General features: G+C 54.9%; 7 protein-coding genes across 7 annotated transcripts in view; 4 read left to right on the forward strand and 3 right to left on the reverse strand.

The window, feature by feature from the left end:
- Nucleotides 1-795: 795 nt before the first annotated feature.
- BDY17DRAFT_145244 (uncharacterized protein) lies at nt 796-1,490 on the forward strand. Its single transcript, XM_033729561.1, has 2 exons — nt 796-873; nt 928-1,490. Exon 2 carries the CDS (start codon nt 1,001-1,003, stop codon nt 1,478-1,480), a length of 480 nt encoding a protein of 159 aa, XP_033589884.1. The 5' UTR covers nt 796-873; nt 928-1,000; the 3' UTR covers nt 1,481-1,490.
- A 525-nt stretch (nt 1,491-2,015) lies between these two features.
- Nucleotides 2,016-2,824, forward strand: BDY17DRAFT_145182 (uncharacterized protein). The gene has a single exon (XM_033729560.1). It carries the CDS (start codon nt 2,273-2,275, stop codon nt 2,789-2,791), a length of 519 nt encoding a protein of 172 aa, XP_033589885.1. The 5' UTR covers nt 2,016-2,272; the 3' UTR covers nt 2,792-2,824.
- A 1,076-nt stretch (nt 2,825-3,900) lies between these two features.
- BDY17DRAFT_145463 (uncharacterized protein) lies at nt 3,901-8,366 on the forward strand. Its single transcript, XM_033729565.1, has 2 exons — nt 3,901-8,183; nt 8,231-8,366. Exons 1-2 carry the CDS (start codon nt 4,073-4,075, stop codon nt 8,251-8,253), a joined length of 4,134 nt encoding a protein of 1,377 aa, XP_033589886.1. The 5' UTR covers nt 3,901-4,072; the 3' UTR covers nt 8,254-8,366.
- A 460-nt stretch (nt 8,367-8,826) lies between these two features.
- BDY17DRAFT_145336 (uncharacterized protein) lies at nt 8,827-9,624 on the reverse strand. Its single transcript, XM_033729563.1, has one exon. It carries the CDS (start codon nt 9,462-9,464, stop codon nt 8,880-8,882), a length of 585 nt encoding a protein of 194 aa, XP_033589887.1. The 5' UTR covers nt 9,465-9,624; the 3' UTR covers nt 8,827-8,879.
- A 1,355-nt stretch (nt 9,625-10,979) lies between these two features.
- On the forward strand, nt 10,980-11,912 carry BDY17DRAFT_145307 (uncharacterized protein). The gene has a single exon (XM_033729562.1). It carries the CDS (start codon nt 11,311-11,313, stop codon nt 11,812-11,814), a length of 504 nt encoding a protein of 167 aa, XP_033589888.1. The 5' UTR covers nt 10,980-11,310; the 3' UTR covers nt 11,815-11,912.
- Nucleotides 11,913-13,157: 1,245 nt separating this feature from the next.
- BDY17DRAFT_145386 (uncharacterized protein) lies at nt 13,158-14,640 on the reverse strand. The gene is made up of 3 exons (XM_033729564.1): nt 14,385-14,640; nt 13,854-14,325; nt 13,158-13,797 (listed from the first exon to the last, which is right to left on the reverse strand). Exons 1-3 carry the CDS (start codon nt 14,470-14,472, stop codon nt 13,470-13,472), a joined length of 888 nt encoding a protein of 295 aa, XP_033589889.1. The 5' UTR covers nt 14,473-14,640; the 3' UTR covers nt 13,158-13,469.
- A 186-nt stretch (nt 14,641-14,826) lies between these two features.
- The window catches only part of BDY17DRAFT_324065 (uncharacterized protein), a gene marked incomplete at both ends in the record, with an annotated part of 2,602 nt that continues 2,393 nt past the window's right edge, over nt 14,827-15,035 (reverse strand). The window contains one exon of the mRNA XM_033737124.1: nt 14,827-14,997. Within this exon, the coding sequence (XP_033589890.1) occupies nt 14,827-14,997 (171 nt within the window). The remainder of the gene's footprint in view (nt 14,998-15,035) is intronic.

Below are 15,035 nucleotides of genomic sequence, written 5' to 3' on the forward strand. Positions count from 1 at the left end.
TCCTTCTCCCACCGCCATCCTTCTCCCACCGCCATCCTTCTCCCACCGCCCTTCTTCTCCCACTGCCCTTCTTCTCCTACCGCCCTTCTTCTCCGCCACCCGTTGCTTCTCCGCCCGCTATCTCCTCGCTAACTTGCCTATCCGGCGCAACAACAATGCTATTTAGTCTATCTGGTTGGTTTGTACTGTCGTCTGAATACGTTGCTTCTCTACATGTATTTTCAACAAGCTGTTAGATGAGCTTAATAATAGACAAGGTGCCATGTGTGAAGCAACGAGGCCGCCTACGCTCAATCAATTAATTGCTAATTTCTTGTCTTCCGATGCTGCTCAAGCTTGCGTATGCCGCGACTGCGCAGGCAGTTCAAGTGGGCATTGCAGACCTAACATTCTCCTCACGCAGCTTTGATACTCAAGTGCTCACTTGATTCATTGGCGAACTGGCTCAGCAATCATCCATTGCCTCGTCGAGCGGCCAAGCAGCTGTGGCGAATAAGCCTGCACGCGCGGGGGCATGGCTACCCGCGGTCCCTTGCCACAGCTGGCGCGGGCATTGGCGAGATTCCTCGTCCGTGTAGCCCCCGTCATTATCCACCCCGACAAAAGGGCTCTTGGGTTGGCCGTTTCCGACCTCCACCAACATTCTAGACGTCAGTTCAACCTGCAAGGCCAGACCTGACGCAGAGTCTCTTCGGTGATTTAAGAACGCCCCCCATTTCCTCACCACCCTCAAACCCCCTCGACCGCGTCCTCCAAAGTCGCATCGCCGTCACAGTTTGAAGGTATTTACCTCCACTCAATCAAGACAGGATTCATCCGAGCCGAAGCCAACGTCGACGCCACCGAAGCTCCATCCAAGCCTACTGGCGTTAGGTCTGCGCCCAGGAAGCATGCAAGGTTCAAAAATGCTAAACGTTGATCGAACAGGAACTTGGGGTCCGAGACAACGCTGCTAACCCATCACCACCGGGAGTCGATTCTCGAGGCTGAAGACAGCACCATGAGCGCATCCGCGTTGACCGGCAGGACACTCACCCCAGCTCAGAGCGAAGATGACCACGAACAAGTCGCGAAACCCAAGCCATCCGCCGTTGCAGACAACAAACCTGCGAAGACCAAGCCAACACACCGCGCGTTGACCGGCAGGACACTCACCCCAGCTCAGAGCGAAGATGACCACGAACAAGTCGTGAAACCCAAGCCATCCGCCGTTGCAGACAACAAACCTGCGAAGACCAAGCCAACACACGGGAAGGACGGGGACGAAGAAGAGGAGACTTCAACCTCTGTAACACGTCAGCAAGCCGCTTGCCGGGCAAGGAATGATGACGCTGGCAATGCCATAGCCGACACGGCTCCTGTGCCCACGGGGAAGCTCGTGATGCGGACTCGTTGGATGCGCCTTCGCACCGTGAGAGCAGAGCAGGGAAGTTGGAGAAGTAGTACGAGAAGGACCCCTCCAAACCGTACCCACTGTTGAGGGACCGAAAAAGCTCAGGCTAGGCAAGTGCTCCAGCTCCCAATATCCGCCCGCGTCCGCCTGCTGCAGTGCCGTTAACCTGTATCCAGTGGGTTAAACCACCCATTCCTGTTCGTGCCGGATCATCAACCCACCGACTCATGACAAGAGGCCACTTGCGAAGCCGTCGAAGCCCCCAACTTCTCGATTGATTGGGGCCTAGCTGCCGTCGTGCCAGATTATTCGACTTGCTCCAACGCTGTAGAAAACTGCTCTTGATACTGTCACCCGATGCCATAGCCTCGTGAGCTAGAGTCTCCTCGAGCACGTCGTCAAGTCTGGAGTCACTCAAGAATGCTGGTCCTTCTGCTGCGGCCTGTTTGGCGTGAGGCCGTCAACTTGTCTTGTGGGTGTACCTGGAGGAAAGATCACGACATTCCAAACGTCGCCCTCAAATCCAGTCCATCGATCAGCTCCCTTTCCACTCTCCTCCCATCACTTCGCTACCATCCATCGCCACTCGCTTACCCAGAGTGATGTCCACCGCACGTCTCCTCGCCGCCTTGGCCGCGTTGTGCTTGGTCGGTGACCAATGGCCAGATTAAGCATGGTGAGCACGCTTGCGTATCACGGCTGGCGCGGTGCAGCCACCCGGCGCTGGGGTCTATGTCGACTGGTAGCGCCGAACATGATGCACAACAGCATGTCTGGTATCGCGAGCTCGGGCCGATATGGGCTTGATGGTGCAGAGACGCCGACTGACGGGACTTTCTGCGCCTGGAACTGCACTGCAGACAATCATGGCTCTTGTGTATGCTTGGGAACAAGTTGTTGTTTTGGGGTCGACGCGAGGCTGATGTCCACCACCTCAGCTCTCTTCGCAAGTTTGCCGGCATCTGCATCCGTCGTTTGACAGACATCTCCCAGCCAGGACAATTGGCACCCAGCAGCTCTCCTTGGCCTTCTCCAGGTCTCCATCAATGCCAGTACCACTTGGACGCCCGTCAAGCCATTGGCATCAACGAGGTAGTTTCGTGGCTTCGTTGCAGAAGCAATGCAGCGCGTAGTCGCCCCTTCGAGGCTTTGGTGATTAGGGAGGTGTCGCACGACTGCACGTTTGCTTGGAGAACCATCAGCAATCACATCGAGCACAGCCACGGCATCAAACATACTTGGAGTAGCATTCGAGACTCTTTGTTGCCGCTGCTCCAAGACCTCCACGGCGAATTCGCTCACCCATGTGGTGCTCACGCAAAGAGATCCAGCAGATGGTCAATTTCCGTCGTTGCGGGAGAGTTGGAGATACAGACGGCTGCAAGCAGATACGACTGACGCCAGGCTTTGCTTCGATGGAGTGCCGGAGCCAAAACGCTTGGAGAAGGAGGTCATCGACTCCTCTAAATGCTCTCGGGTTCACACAGCCTCATCAGCGCGGTCGTCGGCTTCGTCTGCGGTGGGAGATATCCGCCAATGTCTGGCTCGCAACAGCCAGCGGTCTCAGCGGCATCCATCAGCTCTCCTTGGTCTTTTCTGATCGCTCGCGATTCTACAAGATATTCCCGTCGCTGTGCAGCCAGTTCTTCATGATTGATGGTGTGTCTGGGGTGTTGTAGATGGCTGCGCAGCACTTCCGCCAAGAGCGTACCCAACCCACCGGGCCCATAGGTTAGTGGAGATGAGCACCCCGTACCCTCCATAATTGATAAGACATTTCAATACCTACGTTAGAGCAACCCCGTCGATCCCTCAGCAACGCTCGCATGTCCGCGCCTCCCCGAAGCTGCGTTGAGCGGACTTTGAAACCCCTGCGATTCGCTGTCCCATGCTCATGGCAAGGAGGCCGTAGATCTTCACGACGTTGAGTACCGATATATAATCCAATGTCTCCCGTTCCACTGTACTCGTATAGATCTACGCGCGGGGCGGTCCTTCGTGCTTGCTGTCACCGACTAAACCTCAGCGCCGCTTCTTGGATCTCTGTCGAACTCCTTGCGGACGTCACGACGTCAAATGCCCAACTCAGCGTGCCACGCAAAGTATGCCCGGCCGCAGGTAGGTGTTGCCCCTGCTGTGGAGAGAGCTGTAGGAAGAATGGGGACCACTGTCAGCGAATACGCAACTGCACCGTGCCCAACCATATGTAGACAGTAAAACGATTCAGCCCGTGCAATGACTAGGCACAACGTAGCTCACCTGAAACTTCTACCATTCTTACCCAACGGCTGGTATTGAAATCGGACTGGGACGATGAAGCGCAGCTCGCCGGCGTAAATTTGAATCCAGCTAAAATTTCTGAGCACGGCCAGGCTGCCTGCGTAGATTTGAATCCAGCTAAAATTTCTGATCCCAGCTTTGCTGCCAAGACGCTAAAAATTTAGCGCCACGAAGAAATATATCATCCAACAACCAGCACCCATCTTTTACTCTTCTTCTCTCTTCATGCGAGAGCTGTCCCCGCGCTTGGCGCTGAATGATTCCGAACGGTGCATTCCAACTTCAAACCTACGTGACCCATTGAGCCTTCGTCTGCTGCCGCATGGTGTGTCGCTGCCACCATCGTCGGCCCAGTGAATCTGTGCCCTCACATCTCCTTCACCCTCACGCCTACTCGTCATGGCTCCCACCAGGGCAGCGTTCGTGACCCATGCCACCAAAGCCTGCATCAATGGAGTGCTGTCTCCTGAGCTGCTTGGAAGTGTCGTTGCCCTTCAGCCCTTATGGCATGATGTGATCTTCAACGCCATCACAGCTCTCACTGAGCAAGACAAGCTGAGCTCTGCTTTGTTTCGTGATCTCTTGACGATTGCCCAGACGGAAAGCTATGCTCCCTGGCACAACGTTCTCCATGCTGCCATGACAACCCAGCATCGCCTTGATCCAGTCCAACTCCAAGTCATTCTCCGCATAGTCTCCACCACTACTGCAGATGCAGGAGAGACGCGTGAGGCGATTGAAACTTTCCTCGAGCTCCTCAACAGCGGACAGATCTTCAATGCCGAGATTGCTCTTACAGTCCTGCGTGCCATCGATCCAGAAGCCGCGGAATCAACTTCGGAGGATCAGAGCACTCCTCGCGAGCATTTGGAAGTGCATGAAGAGCAAAGTGAGACTGCGCCGCCTCCCGTCGAAACTGAAGTGAAGGAGCAATCCACACCCGACAAGGTCGAGCATGTAGCGCCGCCCTCCGCTCTGGAGGAGCCAGGTAAGCCTGCAAGTCCAGCTTCTCCTGCACTCTCAACCACCACCCCCGCTCCCGCAGCTCAACCTCATTCCGCGCTTGCAACCGCCGCTGCGGAGAGTACGCCCTCGCTGTTTGGCCCCGCGCCAGTCCTTGCCAATCATGACGATCCTGGCACAGACCTTCCAAATATCTCATACGATCACATCCCAGCTTTCGATGTCGTTGATGTGCCGGCAGGAGACTTGTCTGTTGCCGACGGGACTGGCATGGCCGGATTCTGCGGCATGAATGCCGTCTTCTTCTCCGCTGGATCAATGGATGTGTTCTCTCAAGATGATGCTGGGGAATATACTGCTCTCGTGGAAGGCCTTTGCTCCTTCAAGCATCCAGATCTCGACCCCAAGGAAGACAGGCTTCTCCACGAGCAGATGCCTTACGTGAGTATTGGACGTCTCTCGTTGTATTTCCAAGCTCGCAATGTTGGTGTTGCCGTCATTTCGCCTGGTTCCTCTCCTCAACGCCCTCGCTGCTCTTTCACCGATCCATCCGCAAGTGGATGCACGAACAAGATCTACATCTGGCACAACGGGAGGAAGGGCCTTGCGGCACATTATTGCGCCATCCGCTTCAAAGAGACTGAATCAGCCGGACAGCTGCGACTGCCGAACCGTCTCATCCACAGCAAGCAAGACGGACTCAGCTACTGTTGGGGTCCAGTTAAGGAGAAGTACTCCCGCAAGATCATGAAGCTAAGCAACAATCCAAGCAAGCCATCATCGAGCAATCCGTCAGAGACTGTCCAACAGGTTCAGAAAGGCAAGCCGCAGTCTGATCCTGCTCCTCCGACTCCTGCGCTCCCTCCTCATCTCAGAAAACGTGCAGCTCAGCCGAGTTCTAACAGCGCCGCCTCTCCCAAAGTAAATGGTGATGTGTCGAATGACAGTGCATCAGACACAAAGGTCGATGGCACAGCACCGTCGAATGGCCTCACTCGTACCCCTGCTCCATCTTTCCGGTTCCCGGTAACTCAGCAGCGTGCCGATGCGCGCGACATCACAGACGCCGCCACTCTGCAGAATCTCAACAGCGGCCTGGCCAGATCCTTGGGCATATCAGAGTTGCTCTTCATCCTACTAGAACGCGTCGTGAGCAGGAACGAGCGTCTCAAGCTGATGCGCACGTGCAAGGTGCTTTTCAACCTCATCGGCTCGGCTGTGGGGATGTACTACTTCTCTGGGGTTGAGTTTTGCGGCTTCGCCGAGTTGCAGTACTCATACACGAACCAGAGATTTGAGCTGCTTCGTCGAGCAAAGAACGACTACACGGTCGTCATGATCGAAGGCTTCAGCAGGGCGTCCACAGCAGCCGACAGTCCGTACGTCGAGCTTACGCCGGACCAGCTTGTCGATGCGGTCGTCAAGACTGCAGACTCCAAGGCGAGGGTGCTTGAGTTGTCTCGCGTCAATCACTTGCGTCCGGACCGACTGGTATCCTTGATTCAGCACATGCTACCACTCCGCAAGCTTTACATCTGTGACTGTGCCAGTATCGAGATGAGCGACGTTTTCGCCATATCCGAAACAGAAGAGTTCACTCATTTCCTTGACTTTGCAGCTGAAGGCCGTGCTCTGTCGGAGTCGGAGCCTCAGAAGAAGCTCGAATCGCTCCTCAAACCCCGAAAAGAACCCCTTCGAATTGAATGGAATCCCGCAGGACGTCTCTGGAAAACATGGGCAGGCGACATGAAGTCAGGCAGTCAGTATGTCGACACCGCTGCCTTTGCGGTAGAAGCACTAGTGTCCTTGCAGCGTCTTCCCAACCCCGAAGAGCAGACACTGTTGCTGCAGGAGTACGATCGCTGGTTTGCAGTGAAGACATTAGAAAGGAGCGGACGTACAGAAACTCGCTTCTCAACTGCTGCCCTGCAGTTCGTGTATGCGATGCAAAGAGCCTCGAAGATGGAAAGAATCAAACCCACCTACGAAATGCAAGAGGCGCTGGATCGTCAAAACCACACTCCGGAGGAATGGGGCAGCATGTGGCACATGGATGACCAGAAAGCCGCCGAGACACAGGCATGCATGAATTTCAGCGATTGGTTCACCAAGGTCTCGAATGATGATCGCAGGGTCAAGAATGGAGGTCTCATTGCGAAGGCGACCTACTGTGACCAGCACGAATTTCTACCTGCTGCTCTGTTCCAGAAAACCCAACTAGGCGGCGACGTTGATGTACGAGAGTGCAACCTGTGCAAATTCAACACTGCGCTGAGTGCGTCCCGGAAGAACTTCAGCAAGTCGAGCGGCCAGGTGGAGGAAGAGTTCTTTCAAGCTCTTTGCCCAGATATGTACGACAACGGTCTCGACTTGCGCGACAAGCAAGGCCTCTTCGACAACCTCGCCGAGCCTTGCACACTCGACATCAGCACCCGCCAACCTTCCGTCATCTTCAAGCGTAGTGCCTTTGCTGGAACGTCCGAACTGCATGTCCATCACACATCATCGGCTGATGGTGAGGATGACCTGCATTGTGATGAGCGCGCACTGCGCCTTTTCGCCAAGTTGAAATGCACAGCTGCCGGGAAGCCCTTCGTCGATCTGCCAGAACCATCCAGATTGAAATCCACTGAGCCGAAGAAGGGAGACAAGCACAGCAGCCGGGCTGTGGGAGCACCGCAGTCCAAAGCTGTGGCAGATCTGGCTGAATTTCTGAGGCTAGAGAAGGAGGAAGAGGCCAAAGCTGCCAAAGCTGCCAAAGCTGCCAAAGCTGCCAAAGCTGCCAAAGCTGCCAAAGCTGGAAATGATATGACTGGACCTGCAACAACGTCGAATGATGTCCTGCCTCAAAAGGGTACCCAATCGTCTAAGCACAGCGCCCCGGCCGTGATAGCACAGCAGTCCGAAGCTGTGGCACAGCTGGCTGAATTTCTAAGGCTAGAGAAGGAGGAAGAGGCCAAAGCTGCCAAAGCTCAGAGCGATATGACTAAAGTTGCACCCAAGTCAGACACATCTAGCACCACGAAGCTCGGCCAAGAAAAGTCTCCCATTGATCCAATGATGGCAAAGCTTAATGAGTTTTACAAGAGCGGTGAAGCCGACGCGTACGTTGCCGCCACAATCAAGGCCGAAACGCTCGCACGGAAGAACGCACAACCAGCAACTGTTGCGTACAATTTTGTCGAAACCGGTCACGCAGCCCCATCGGCCAGCAATGGCACCATCCTGGCTCCTAAGACTCCGACTGATCCCAACCACGCCAAGAGCAAACTGAGGCACGTCACAATTCAGCAAATCACACCCGACGACGTGTGCCCATACGCTGCTCTAACAGACCTCAAATCGTGCCCCTGCGACAAATTCAAAGTGTGCCGAGTTGTGAAATGTGATGGATGTGGGGATGTCAAACCCGCGCCTTGCGAAGAATACGCCAAGGGCAAATGTCCAAATGGTGACAACTGCCGCCAAGGATCACACAATGCCTTTTGGCTTGTAGCTGCTGACCATGATCGATGCGTTTCCCATGGCCTCGAGCTTGTGAAGGCCGGTAAATACTCTTGAGGATGGTTGGAGGGAAGGTTCTAATTCCGCTAGCAACGGGATTTCGAGTTGGGTAGGACGGGAACATCAGCAAGTGCGGAGGGCGCGTTGCTTCTTTGTACTGAGAGATACCCCAGATAGTTCTGAAACGGATTGACTCAAAATTCATATTCCAGTGCTCGTAGATGTATATTGTCTTCCTTGTAGGTCAAGGCGTTGAAAGTCATGTAGCGAACCAGCAGACCCTCACCACCAATTGCCATCGTGAGAGCTGGCAGCGTGGCTTAGCGGACCAGCTCGCTGATGTCCAAGTCCGCGTCGAGCACGCAAGGCGATCAAATGAATTTCACCGCCGTACTAGAGGAAAGGACTGGTAATCATGTGAGCATGCTGACTAGCCATTGCCTTTGGAAAGGGGCATGCTTGGGTTCCGATGCGGAGCCGCTGGCATTGTATGGCAATGCCACCCACGCCAGCGGGTGCCGGCATACAGGAACGAAAAGTGCTGGAATGCGGGCATGCAGGCATGCGCAGGCAGGGTTGCGAGTTATCCCGCCTCGGCGCGCGGCGGCTTCTTGGGTTTCGCGGTCAGAGTAGATTCCTCTTTTGGGTTTCGCGGTCGGCATGAAAGGGGAGGCTCGCGAATAATGACAACAGATCGTTGTCGTGGAGGGCATTGCCGCGGAAGGCGGCTGCAGGGAAGCTACGGGCGGTCGGTATTGAAAAGGGACGGGCGGGACGCACAGCGGCAGTACCACCCGGAGCCGCGGATAATACAGCAGACGTAGCCTGCCAGCGACTGCGGAGCAGGCTTGCTCAGCGTAATATGGTCTGAGAGGAGAAGAAGGGCGCTGGAGATGCTTGAGTCCTGTTGTTTGAGATGAGGGAGGCGGCTTTGGTGCAAAGAGCTAGGCGTCGGAAGATTTGTGTGCAGGAGCAGAGGCCCATGTGCTGATTCCTTTTCCTTGTGGCATCGGAAGCGGCGTCTTGCTGATATTCGTGGACGGCAAGAAGAGTATGCGGAGAGATAATGCCACCGAGTGACAGGATAACAATCGCGGCGCTGAATCGACTGAGGCGTAGATCGAGAAAGACGGTGCAGCAGTAGGTTTGTGGCATGAGCAAACCCTAGTTCGACAGCGATGGATATGCCTTTCCGATTCACGGGCTGGCAAGCTGTATTCGACGGCGAGCGCAATGTTAGGCTCACCTTCCTATCAACAACCCAGATGTGAGGCAGTGAGATGAATGTCCACGTAAAAGAGAGACGTCTGCTAGTTGAGCGCATGCCGGAGCGATGTCATCCACCGCGGTCGCGATGCCAGTCACTGTGGGGTTTACGGTCGCGCGGTCAGCAATAGCAGTCAAGGCAGCCGATAATCTGCGAATCCATCTAGCCAACGTCTGCCATTCCGTGATGGGGCGCGAAGAGCAAGCGAGGTGTCAGCTGGCCAGGACGGTGGAAGATGTCCTTGAACAAGAGGGTCGGGCGGTGGTCAGCGAGGAAGGGGGTTGTAATCATTAAGGCGGAGGCAACGCTGGCCCTCGAGGGGCATCCAGCTGGAGAACGCTCCCATCCAGCAACCGGATCCGTCCATCAAATCGCCGATGATGCTTTTGTTAAGTTCATTCGCGGCTAGAGTATCGACAATTTTCATAGACATCAAGGCCCCCGAAATCTGGAAGACTGAATCACAGATCTGGAGGGCGTCGGCCTGGATGAAGTGGAGACGATGGTTATGGTGGAGGCGGTGGCTTCCCAAGAGGCCGCGGACCAAACCAGAGTATGGGGGTGTTGACCTGGAGTGAAGTGTCGGCTCGGATGATGATGATGATGATGATGATGATGATGTGATCAGCGAGGAGAACGGGACAATGCTCCGTCAGGAAGAGGTAGATAGTGCTCATTCCCCCTCCAGCATCTCCACAGAGAGCAAGGTGGAGATTTGCGCGTCTCGCAGCGTCTTCGCTGCGCAATGCGTCGTTCAGCCGCTCATGAGATATGTGAAGGATGAATCTCGGGGGCCATGTGCGCAATCGTTTGTCTTCTCCTTTACGCGTAATGAAAGTACCAGACAAGGATGAAGCACGAGGCAAAGAGTTGGGACGCTTGGAGCGCGGAGGGCTCGCTCAGGCAATCCCAAGGAATCGCAGGGCACCGGGGTGATATGGAGAGGCTGCTGCGCTCGAGTGCCTCTGATCAGTTTCTCATGCCTGAACTTCTGGAGGAGATGTTGAATGCCGACTGCTCCTTGTAGCTCGGCCTTCCTGTCACCATAAGACAGGCTACTCATCAAGCGGCGGTCGGCGTGGGTCTTGATGAGGAAGAGCCACAGGAAATGCAGCCGTAGCTATCGAACCCCATGTGCTCATAATCTCGCGTTCACGATCAAGCTCTTCCTACTACAGCAGCGCCGTCAAGACCGGCTCTTTTGCTTGTGCCCATACTGCCTCCAGTCGTCAGCCAATCATTTGAAGAGTCTAGCAGCATTGGGCAGGGATTGAGGACGAGGTGGTTGGGCGAGCCGGCATCAAGCGCATTGGCGCCACTGTTGCGCGGCTTCTACTATGACGCTGCCCTCGAAACAGCACCAAACCAGACACCACCCCGCTAGGCTGGCGTACCTGACTCTCCTGATTGAAGCATGATCGGCGCGCTTTTCCATGCGTGGTGCTCCACCGTTGCGAGGCTTCCGATCAGACTTGGCCGTCCAGAAAACGGCTAGAGATTGCTGTTTGTTTGTTTGTGACCGATTGTTTCATCCGGCCGTATACCGCGGGAGCCGGGTCGATGAGAGTGTAAATGAGCATTTCTGCACCCTCGTTCGATTTGGTGTCCCACCGCAGCAGTGAATAGCTGTCCCAAGGTGCTGCGATCGACAAGCTGCTGTAGCAGACTATTGTGCTTACTTTGGCACCGTGGCTTGATCAATGTTGACAATTCGCCGTGGAAGCTCGATGTCCAATCCCGAGGGCTTTTTGCTCACACCTTGGCCCACGTTCCTGGCAGATGTTGATGAGCTCGCGGATTAGCTTCGCCGGCCGGGGTCATGGCTGAATCTCGACAATTGCTCGAATGGAGTTCGTCGACCGTGGCCATGGCATCGCTCCAATAGACACTGACTTGCTCACGGATGAGGTTCGCTGCCCGGCTTCGTGATAGACCGCCGCTGTGGCCATGGCAAGTATGGAAAAACAGGTTCGTAAGACAAGTTCTCAGCCGAGGGTTTGTCGGACTTGGCCCGCACTTGTTGAGGCGACGTCTTACCATCAGAGATGTTTCGCATAAAATAGTTGGAATGACATGTAGCTATGCGAGCGCCGGACATTTGGTTGACTTCAGGGTTCTTGGGAGTTGTTATAGCCTTGCAATTAGCATAAGCGAAAAAGGCCAAGGCCACGTGAAAGCCTGGCAATGCAGGCTGTCCTCGGGATGCCGAGCGATCAGAAGAGTAAGTGAAGTCTCGTGGACCAATTCTGGGGGCTTCATCCTCGCCGCACTACGATCTCGACCCATCTCCACGACTACTCCAGTCTCATCGATGTGCCTGCCTAGTCAGCCGCCCATTGCCCTATCAAGCGCGAAATTCTGTGAGAGTGGAAAGCAGGACACGCTGACACGTTTCGAGTGTGCATGAGCCACCCAGAGGATGTAGCCTCGACTGATGCCAACGACGACTCAAAGGCATATGTACCTATAATGCCATTACTAACTTGACACTCGCGGTGTAGTCGCCTAAATCATCGGCTGCTCGAGGAATATTTTGGCATGGGACGCTTGCTAGACGGCAGGGATCGAGGCCTGGAAGAGTACATCTAAGCCGACGCGCGACTATGACCGCAACGCTGGGAGGGCAAGCCAACAGCGATGGTATTCGAGGGGGTCCTGGACGATGTCAGTACAATCTGAAGTCGATCTGGCTTTGCCGTGTCCCAATGTGTTCGAGCAACCTCCTCTTCTTGTTCCTCTGCTTCTCTTTCGACCTCCTTTCGATGACTCTCCCCCATTTCCTCCCAGATGTTCTCTACATCACTTCCCTCTTTGCCTTCTCCTCCTTCCCATTAATATCGTGCTCTTCATCCTCGAAGTGTTGGCAACAAGTTCGCGCCCCAGGGAAGTCACGCCTTTCTGGGCATGTGGGTGCGGAACTTCGAGGTCGTTGATTCAGGTCAATCAAGGGAGGGGACATCGAGCGGACGAGCACATTGCGCTCCTTATGGCCTGCAAAGGAAGTTATGCTCAGCAACACGACAGAAATCTGAAGCGTCTTACCTTGGGGCTGGTACATTGGCGTTGAGCACGGTCGAGCACCGTTACCCTCGTCTGTCTGATCGCCTAGACAGTCTGATCTTGCGACTTTCCTGGTTGCTCGTGCCAGACCTTACATTGAGATCGCTCAGGTTGCCGCGGTCCATCCTGACTCCTGGAGTACTGGTCCCTTGCCACGAGGGCTCTGGCGAGGAGATGCCGTTGCTCTTTCGCAGAGTCCGGTAGCGGGCGCTTTTTTGGGGAGTTGCACTTGCGTATGTCGTCTCCAGCGTGTAGGACTCTGTCATCGGATGGTAGACCCGCGCGCGGGACAGTAGCGGTCTGCATGTGGTCCATTTCAGATTAGTCATCCTGTGCCATCAGCTTGAGCACTCGACTTCATTTCTTGACTTCGTGTGCACCTCGACCTCGCCAACGACCCATCCTCACAGTCTCCCGCTCCGACGCAGCGCAGTCCCCTCTGCTAGCTTTGTTCACAGTTAGAAAACCCCGTAGACGCTCGAGGCGCCGCTCCATGCACAGTCTCAGGCCTACCAGCAACGCGTCATGTCAAATACGAAGTTCATCTCTTATCATTGCGGCGTACCTCACGGACCTCCTGATTCGGCCAGCTTCGGATCCATACGCCTACCAACGGTCGAAATAAGTTCGCAACCGGTCCGATGCTGTATCGATACCTCTACGGCCTTAGTAACGATTACGATGATTCATTCCTACATCAGTTTTGCCACCCCCGCGGCCAGCTCCGTCCCCCCCGAAGCATTGAGTTGTCCAGCACTGTGCAGGTGGAGATTGGAGTACGATGCTGTTGCTGTTGCTGCTGGTGCGAAGATGGACCGGCTCCATACGAGAATGCAGATGCTCCAACTCTGCGAGACTACTAGGAATTCTACATGTGAGCAGTGCCTGAACCACGCGTGACTGCAATTAAGAGAGCTCTAGCTTATTCAAGCTGATAAACTAGCATTGCGCAGATCCCCAAACACCTCGTCGGCCGGGTACTATCAATTCGTGCAACGCCGACTACTGAAGTTTGGCGTAGTAGTCCATGTACTCGTGTGTGCTCTTTCGGGGAACAACACCCTGGCCTCCATCATCATTCGTTCCCCATTCCTCGTCCTCTGACCCAGCGACCCTTCCCTGGATGCTCCGGAACGTGAGACCAAGGAGAGCTTGCATCGTATAAAACGCATCCATCCCGCCGTTGTGTTTGCCCCTTTGCTCCCCACCAAGCGTCTCTTCTATGATTCGTTCAAGTCGACGAGGCTGACTATGGGCCGTACCTCGGGTTGGATCGCGGCGCAAGGCTTCTTCGAGGTCCTGGGTGTCGATGATGTCGATGACTTTGGGACTGGTATCTCATCAGTGAATTGGCAGGGTCGCGTGGCTCTAACGGAATGGACTCACTGTTTGCGAGGGTCGAAGTCGAGTTGTTCGAAGTACTTGAACTCGTTTGTACGGCCATGGGCAACCAAAACCAGCTCCCTGCGGTTCCTGACCGCAGTGCGGACACCATTGCTGGAGAAGGGTCCTTCAAAATGCTCGCGGACGATCTTGCGCATTTCATCAAGCGTGCGCTCTTGTGTCTTGCCTTTGATGAATCCACCAGGGTTGGACTTGCTGAATTTGCCTCGCTTGGTGTAGTCGCCGAGCATGTTGTCTGTGCCGGCGATGAGGTAGTGGTGGCTGTAGGCAAGATTCATCCACCCTATTCCATCGACGCCCGGCTCGACGCCTAGCAGGAGCTCGGTGTCGAGAGACGTGATGCCCATCTCTGTTATGCGCTGGTTTGTTTCGTCGGCTTCGAAATCCACGCTCACGAAGATTACTGGGTGTTCGGGGAGTGATGAGGGAGGGTGCTGCGGGTCTGTTCGAATCTCTGCATAACGATTAGCGACGCGCCATCCTAGCCAGAAGCCGGCCAGCAACAGAACATACCTCCAGCCTCGTTTGGCCTGCGATAGCCAAGGTATCTCTCACATCGTTTCAAACTTCGTGTCATCGCCTTGAAATCTCGTCGAGCCATGGTTCGGTGTATGGGGAGCAAGCATGGTTACTTTGTCAGGTAAGCTGTAAGTGGGATGTTTGCAAGTACAAGTGTATGAACAAGCCAGAACAATAGGTGCCAAGGAGTGAGCTTGCGTGAAGTCAATCAACGATTCACACGTGACCTGGCTACCCACACGTGACCAAGTATCCACCCGCACTCCCCGCGTTGTTTGAAGGGCGATTTTTGCACAAGACTACATGTAATTCGGAAAGAAGATTGACGCGTACACGTGGATTGAGCTTGTGGAACTACTGGTTGCTTATCTCAGGTACTCCAATTCTCCTATCCTTTGAAGCTGGTCACCCGAGAAGAAGCCGCGCTTGAGGCGCTTTACGCATTCTCGCCATCCGCCTTCTTGCCATTCACCTCCTCAATGTCACGAGCACCATCCCCCTCCTTCTCGCCATCCCCCTGCTTCTCGCCATCCCCCTGCTTCTCGCCATCCCCCTGCTTCTCGCCATCGACCTGCTTCTCAGCATCGACCTGCTTCTCAGCATCGACCTGCTTCTCAGCATCGACCTGCTTCTCAGCATCGACCT

Source organism: Neohortaea acidophila (genome assembly GCF_010093505.1).
Source record: "Neohortaea acidophila strain CBS 113389 unplaced genomic scaffold BDY17scaffold_5, whole genome shotgun sequence".
Classification (NCBI taxonomy): Eukaryota; Fungi; Ascomycota; class Dothideomycetes; order Mycosphaerellales; family Teratosphaeriaceae; genus Neohortaea; species Neohortaea acidophila.

Bases quoted from the DNA above. Each gene is read 5' to 3' on its own strand.
- BDY17DRAFT_145244 (XM_033729561.1), top strand. From the start codon at position 1,001: ATGAGCGCATCCGCGTTGACCGGCAGGACACTCACCCCAGCTCAGAGC.
- BDY17DRAFT_145307 (XM_033729562.1), top strand. From the start codon at position 11,311: ATGAGGTTCGCTGCCCGGCTTCGTGATAGACCGCCGCTGTGGCCATGG.
- BDY17DRAFT_145386 (XM_033729564.1), bottom strand. From the start codon at position 14,472: ATGGCTCGACGAGATTTCAAGGCGATGACACGAAGTTTGAAACGATGT. The intron at 14,326-14,384 runs GTATGTTCTGTT...ATCGTTATGCAG, and splicing joins CAGGCCAAACGAGGCTGGAG to AGATTCGAACAGACCCGCAG. The intron at 13,798-13,853 runs GTGAGTCCATTC...ATGAGATACCAG, and splicing joins GACTTCGACCCTCGCAAACA to TCCCAAAGTCATCGACATCA.
- BDY17DRAFT_145336 (XM_033729563.1), bottom strand. From the start codon at position 9,464: ATGCGCTCAACTAGCAGACGTCTCTCTTTTACGTGGACATTCATCTCA.
- BDY17DRAFT_145182 (XM_033729560.1), top strand. From the start codon at position 2,273: ATGCTTGGGAACAAGTTGTTGTTTTGGGGTCGACGCGAGGCTGATGTC.
- BDY17DRAFT_145463 (XM_033729565.1), top strand. From the start codon at position 4,073: ATGGCTCCCACCAGGGCAGCGTTCGTGACCCATGCCACCAAAGCCTGC. The intron at 8,184-8,230 runs GTAAATACTCTT...TAATTCCGCTAG, and splicing joins CCTCGAGCTTGTGAAGGCCG to CAACGGGATTTCGAGTTGGG.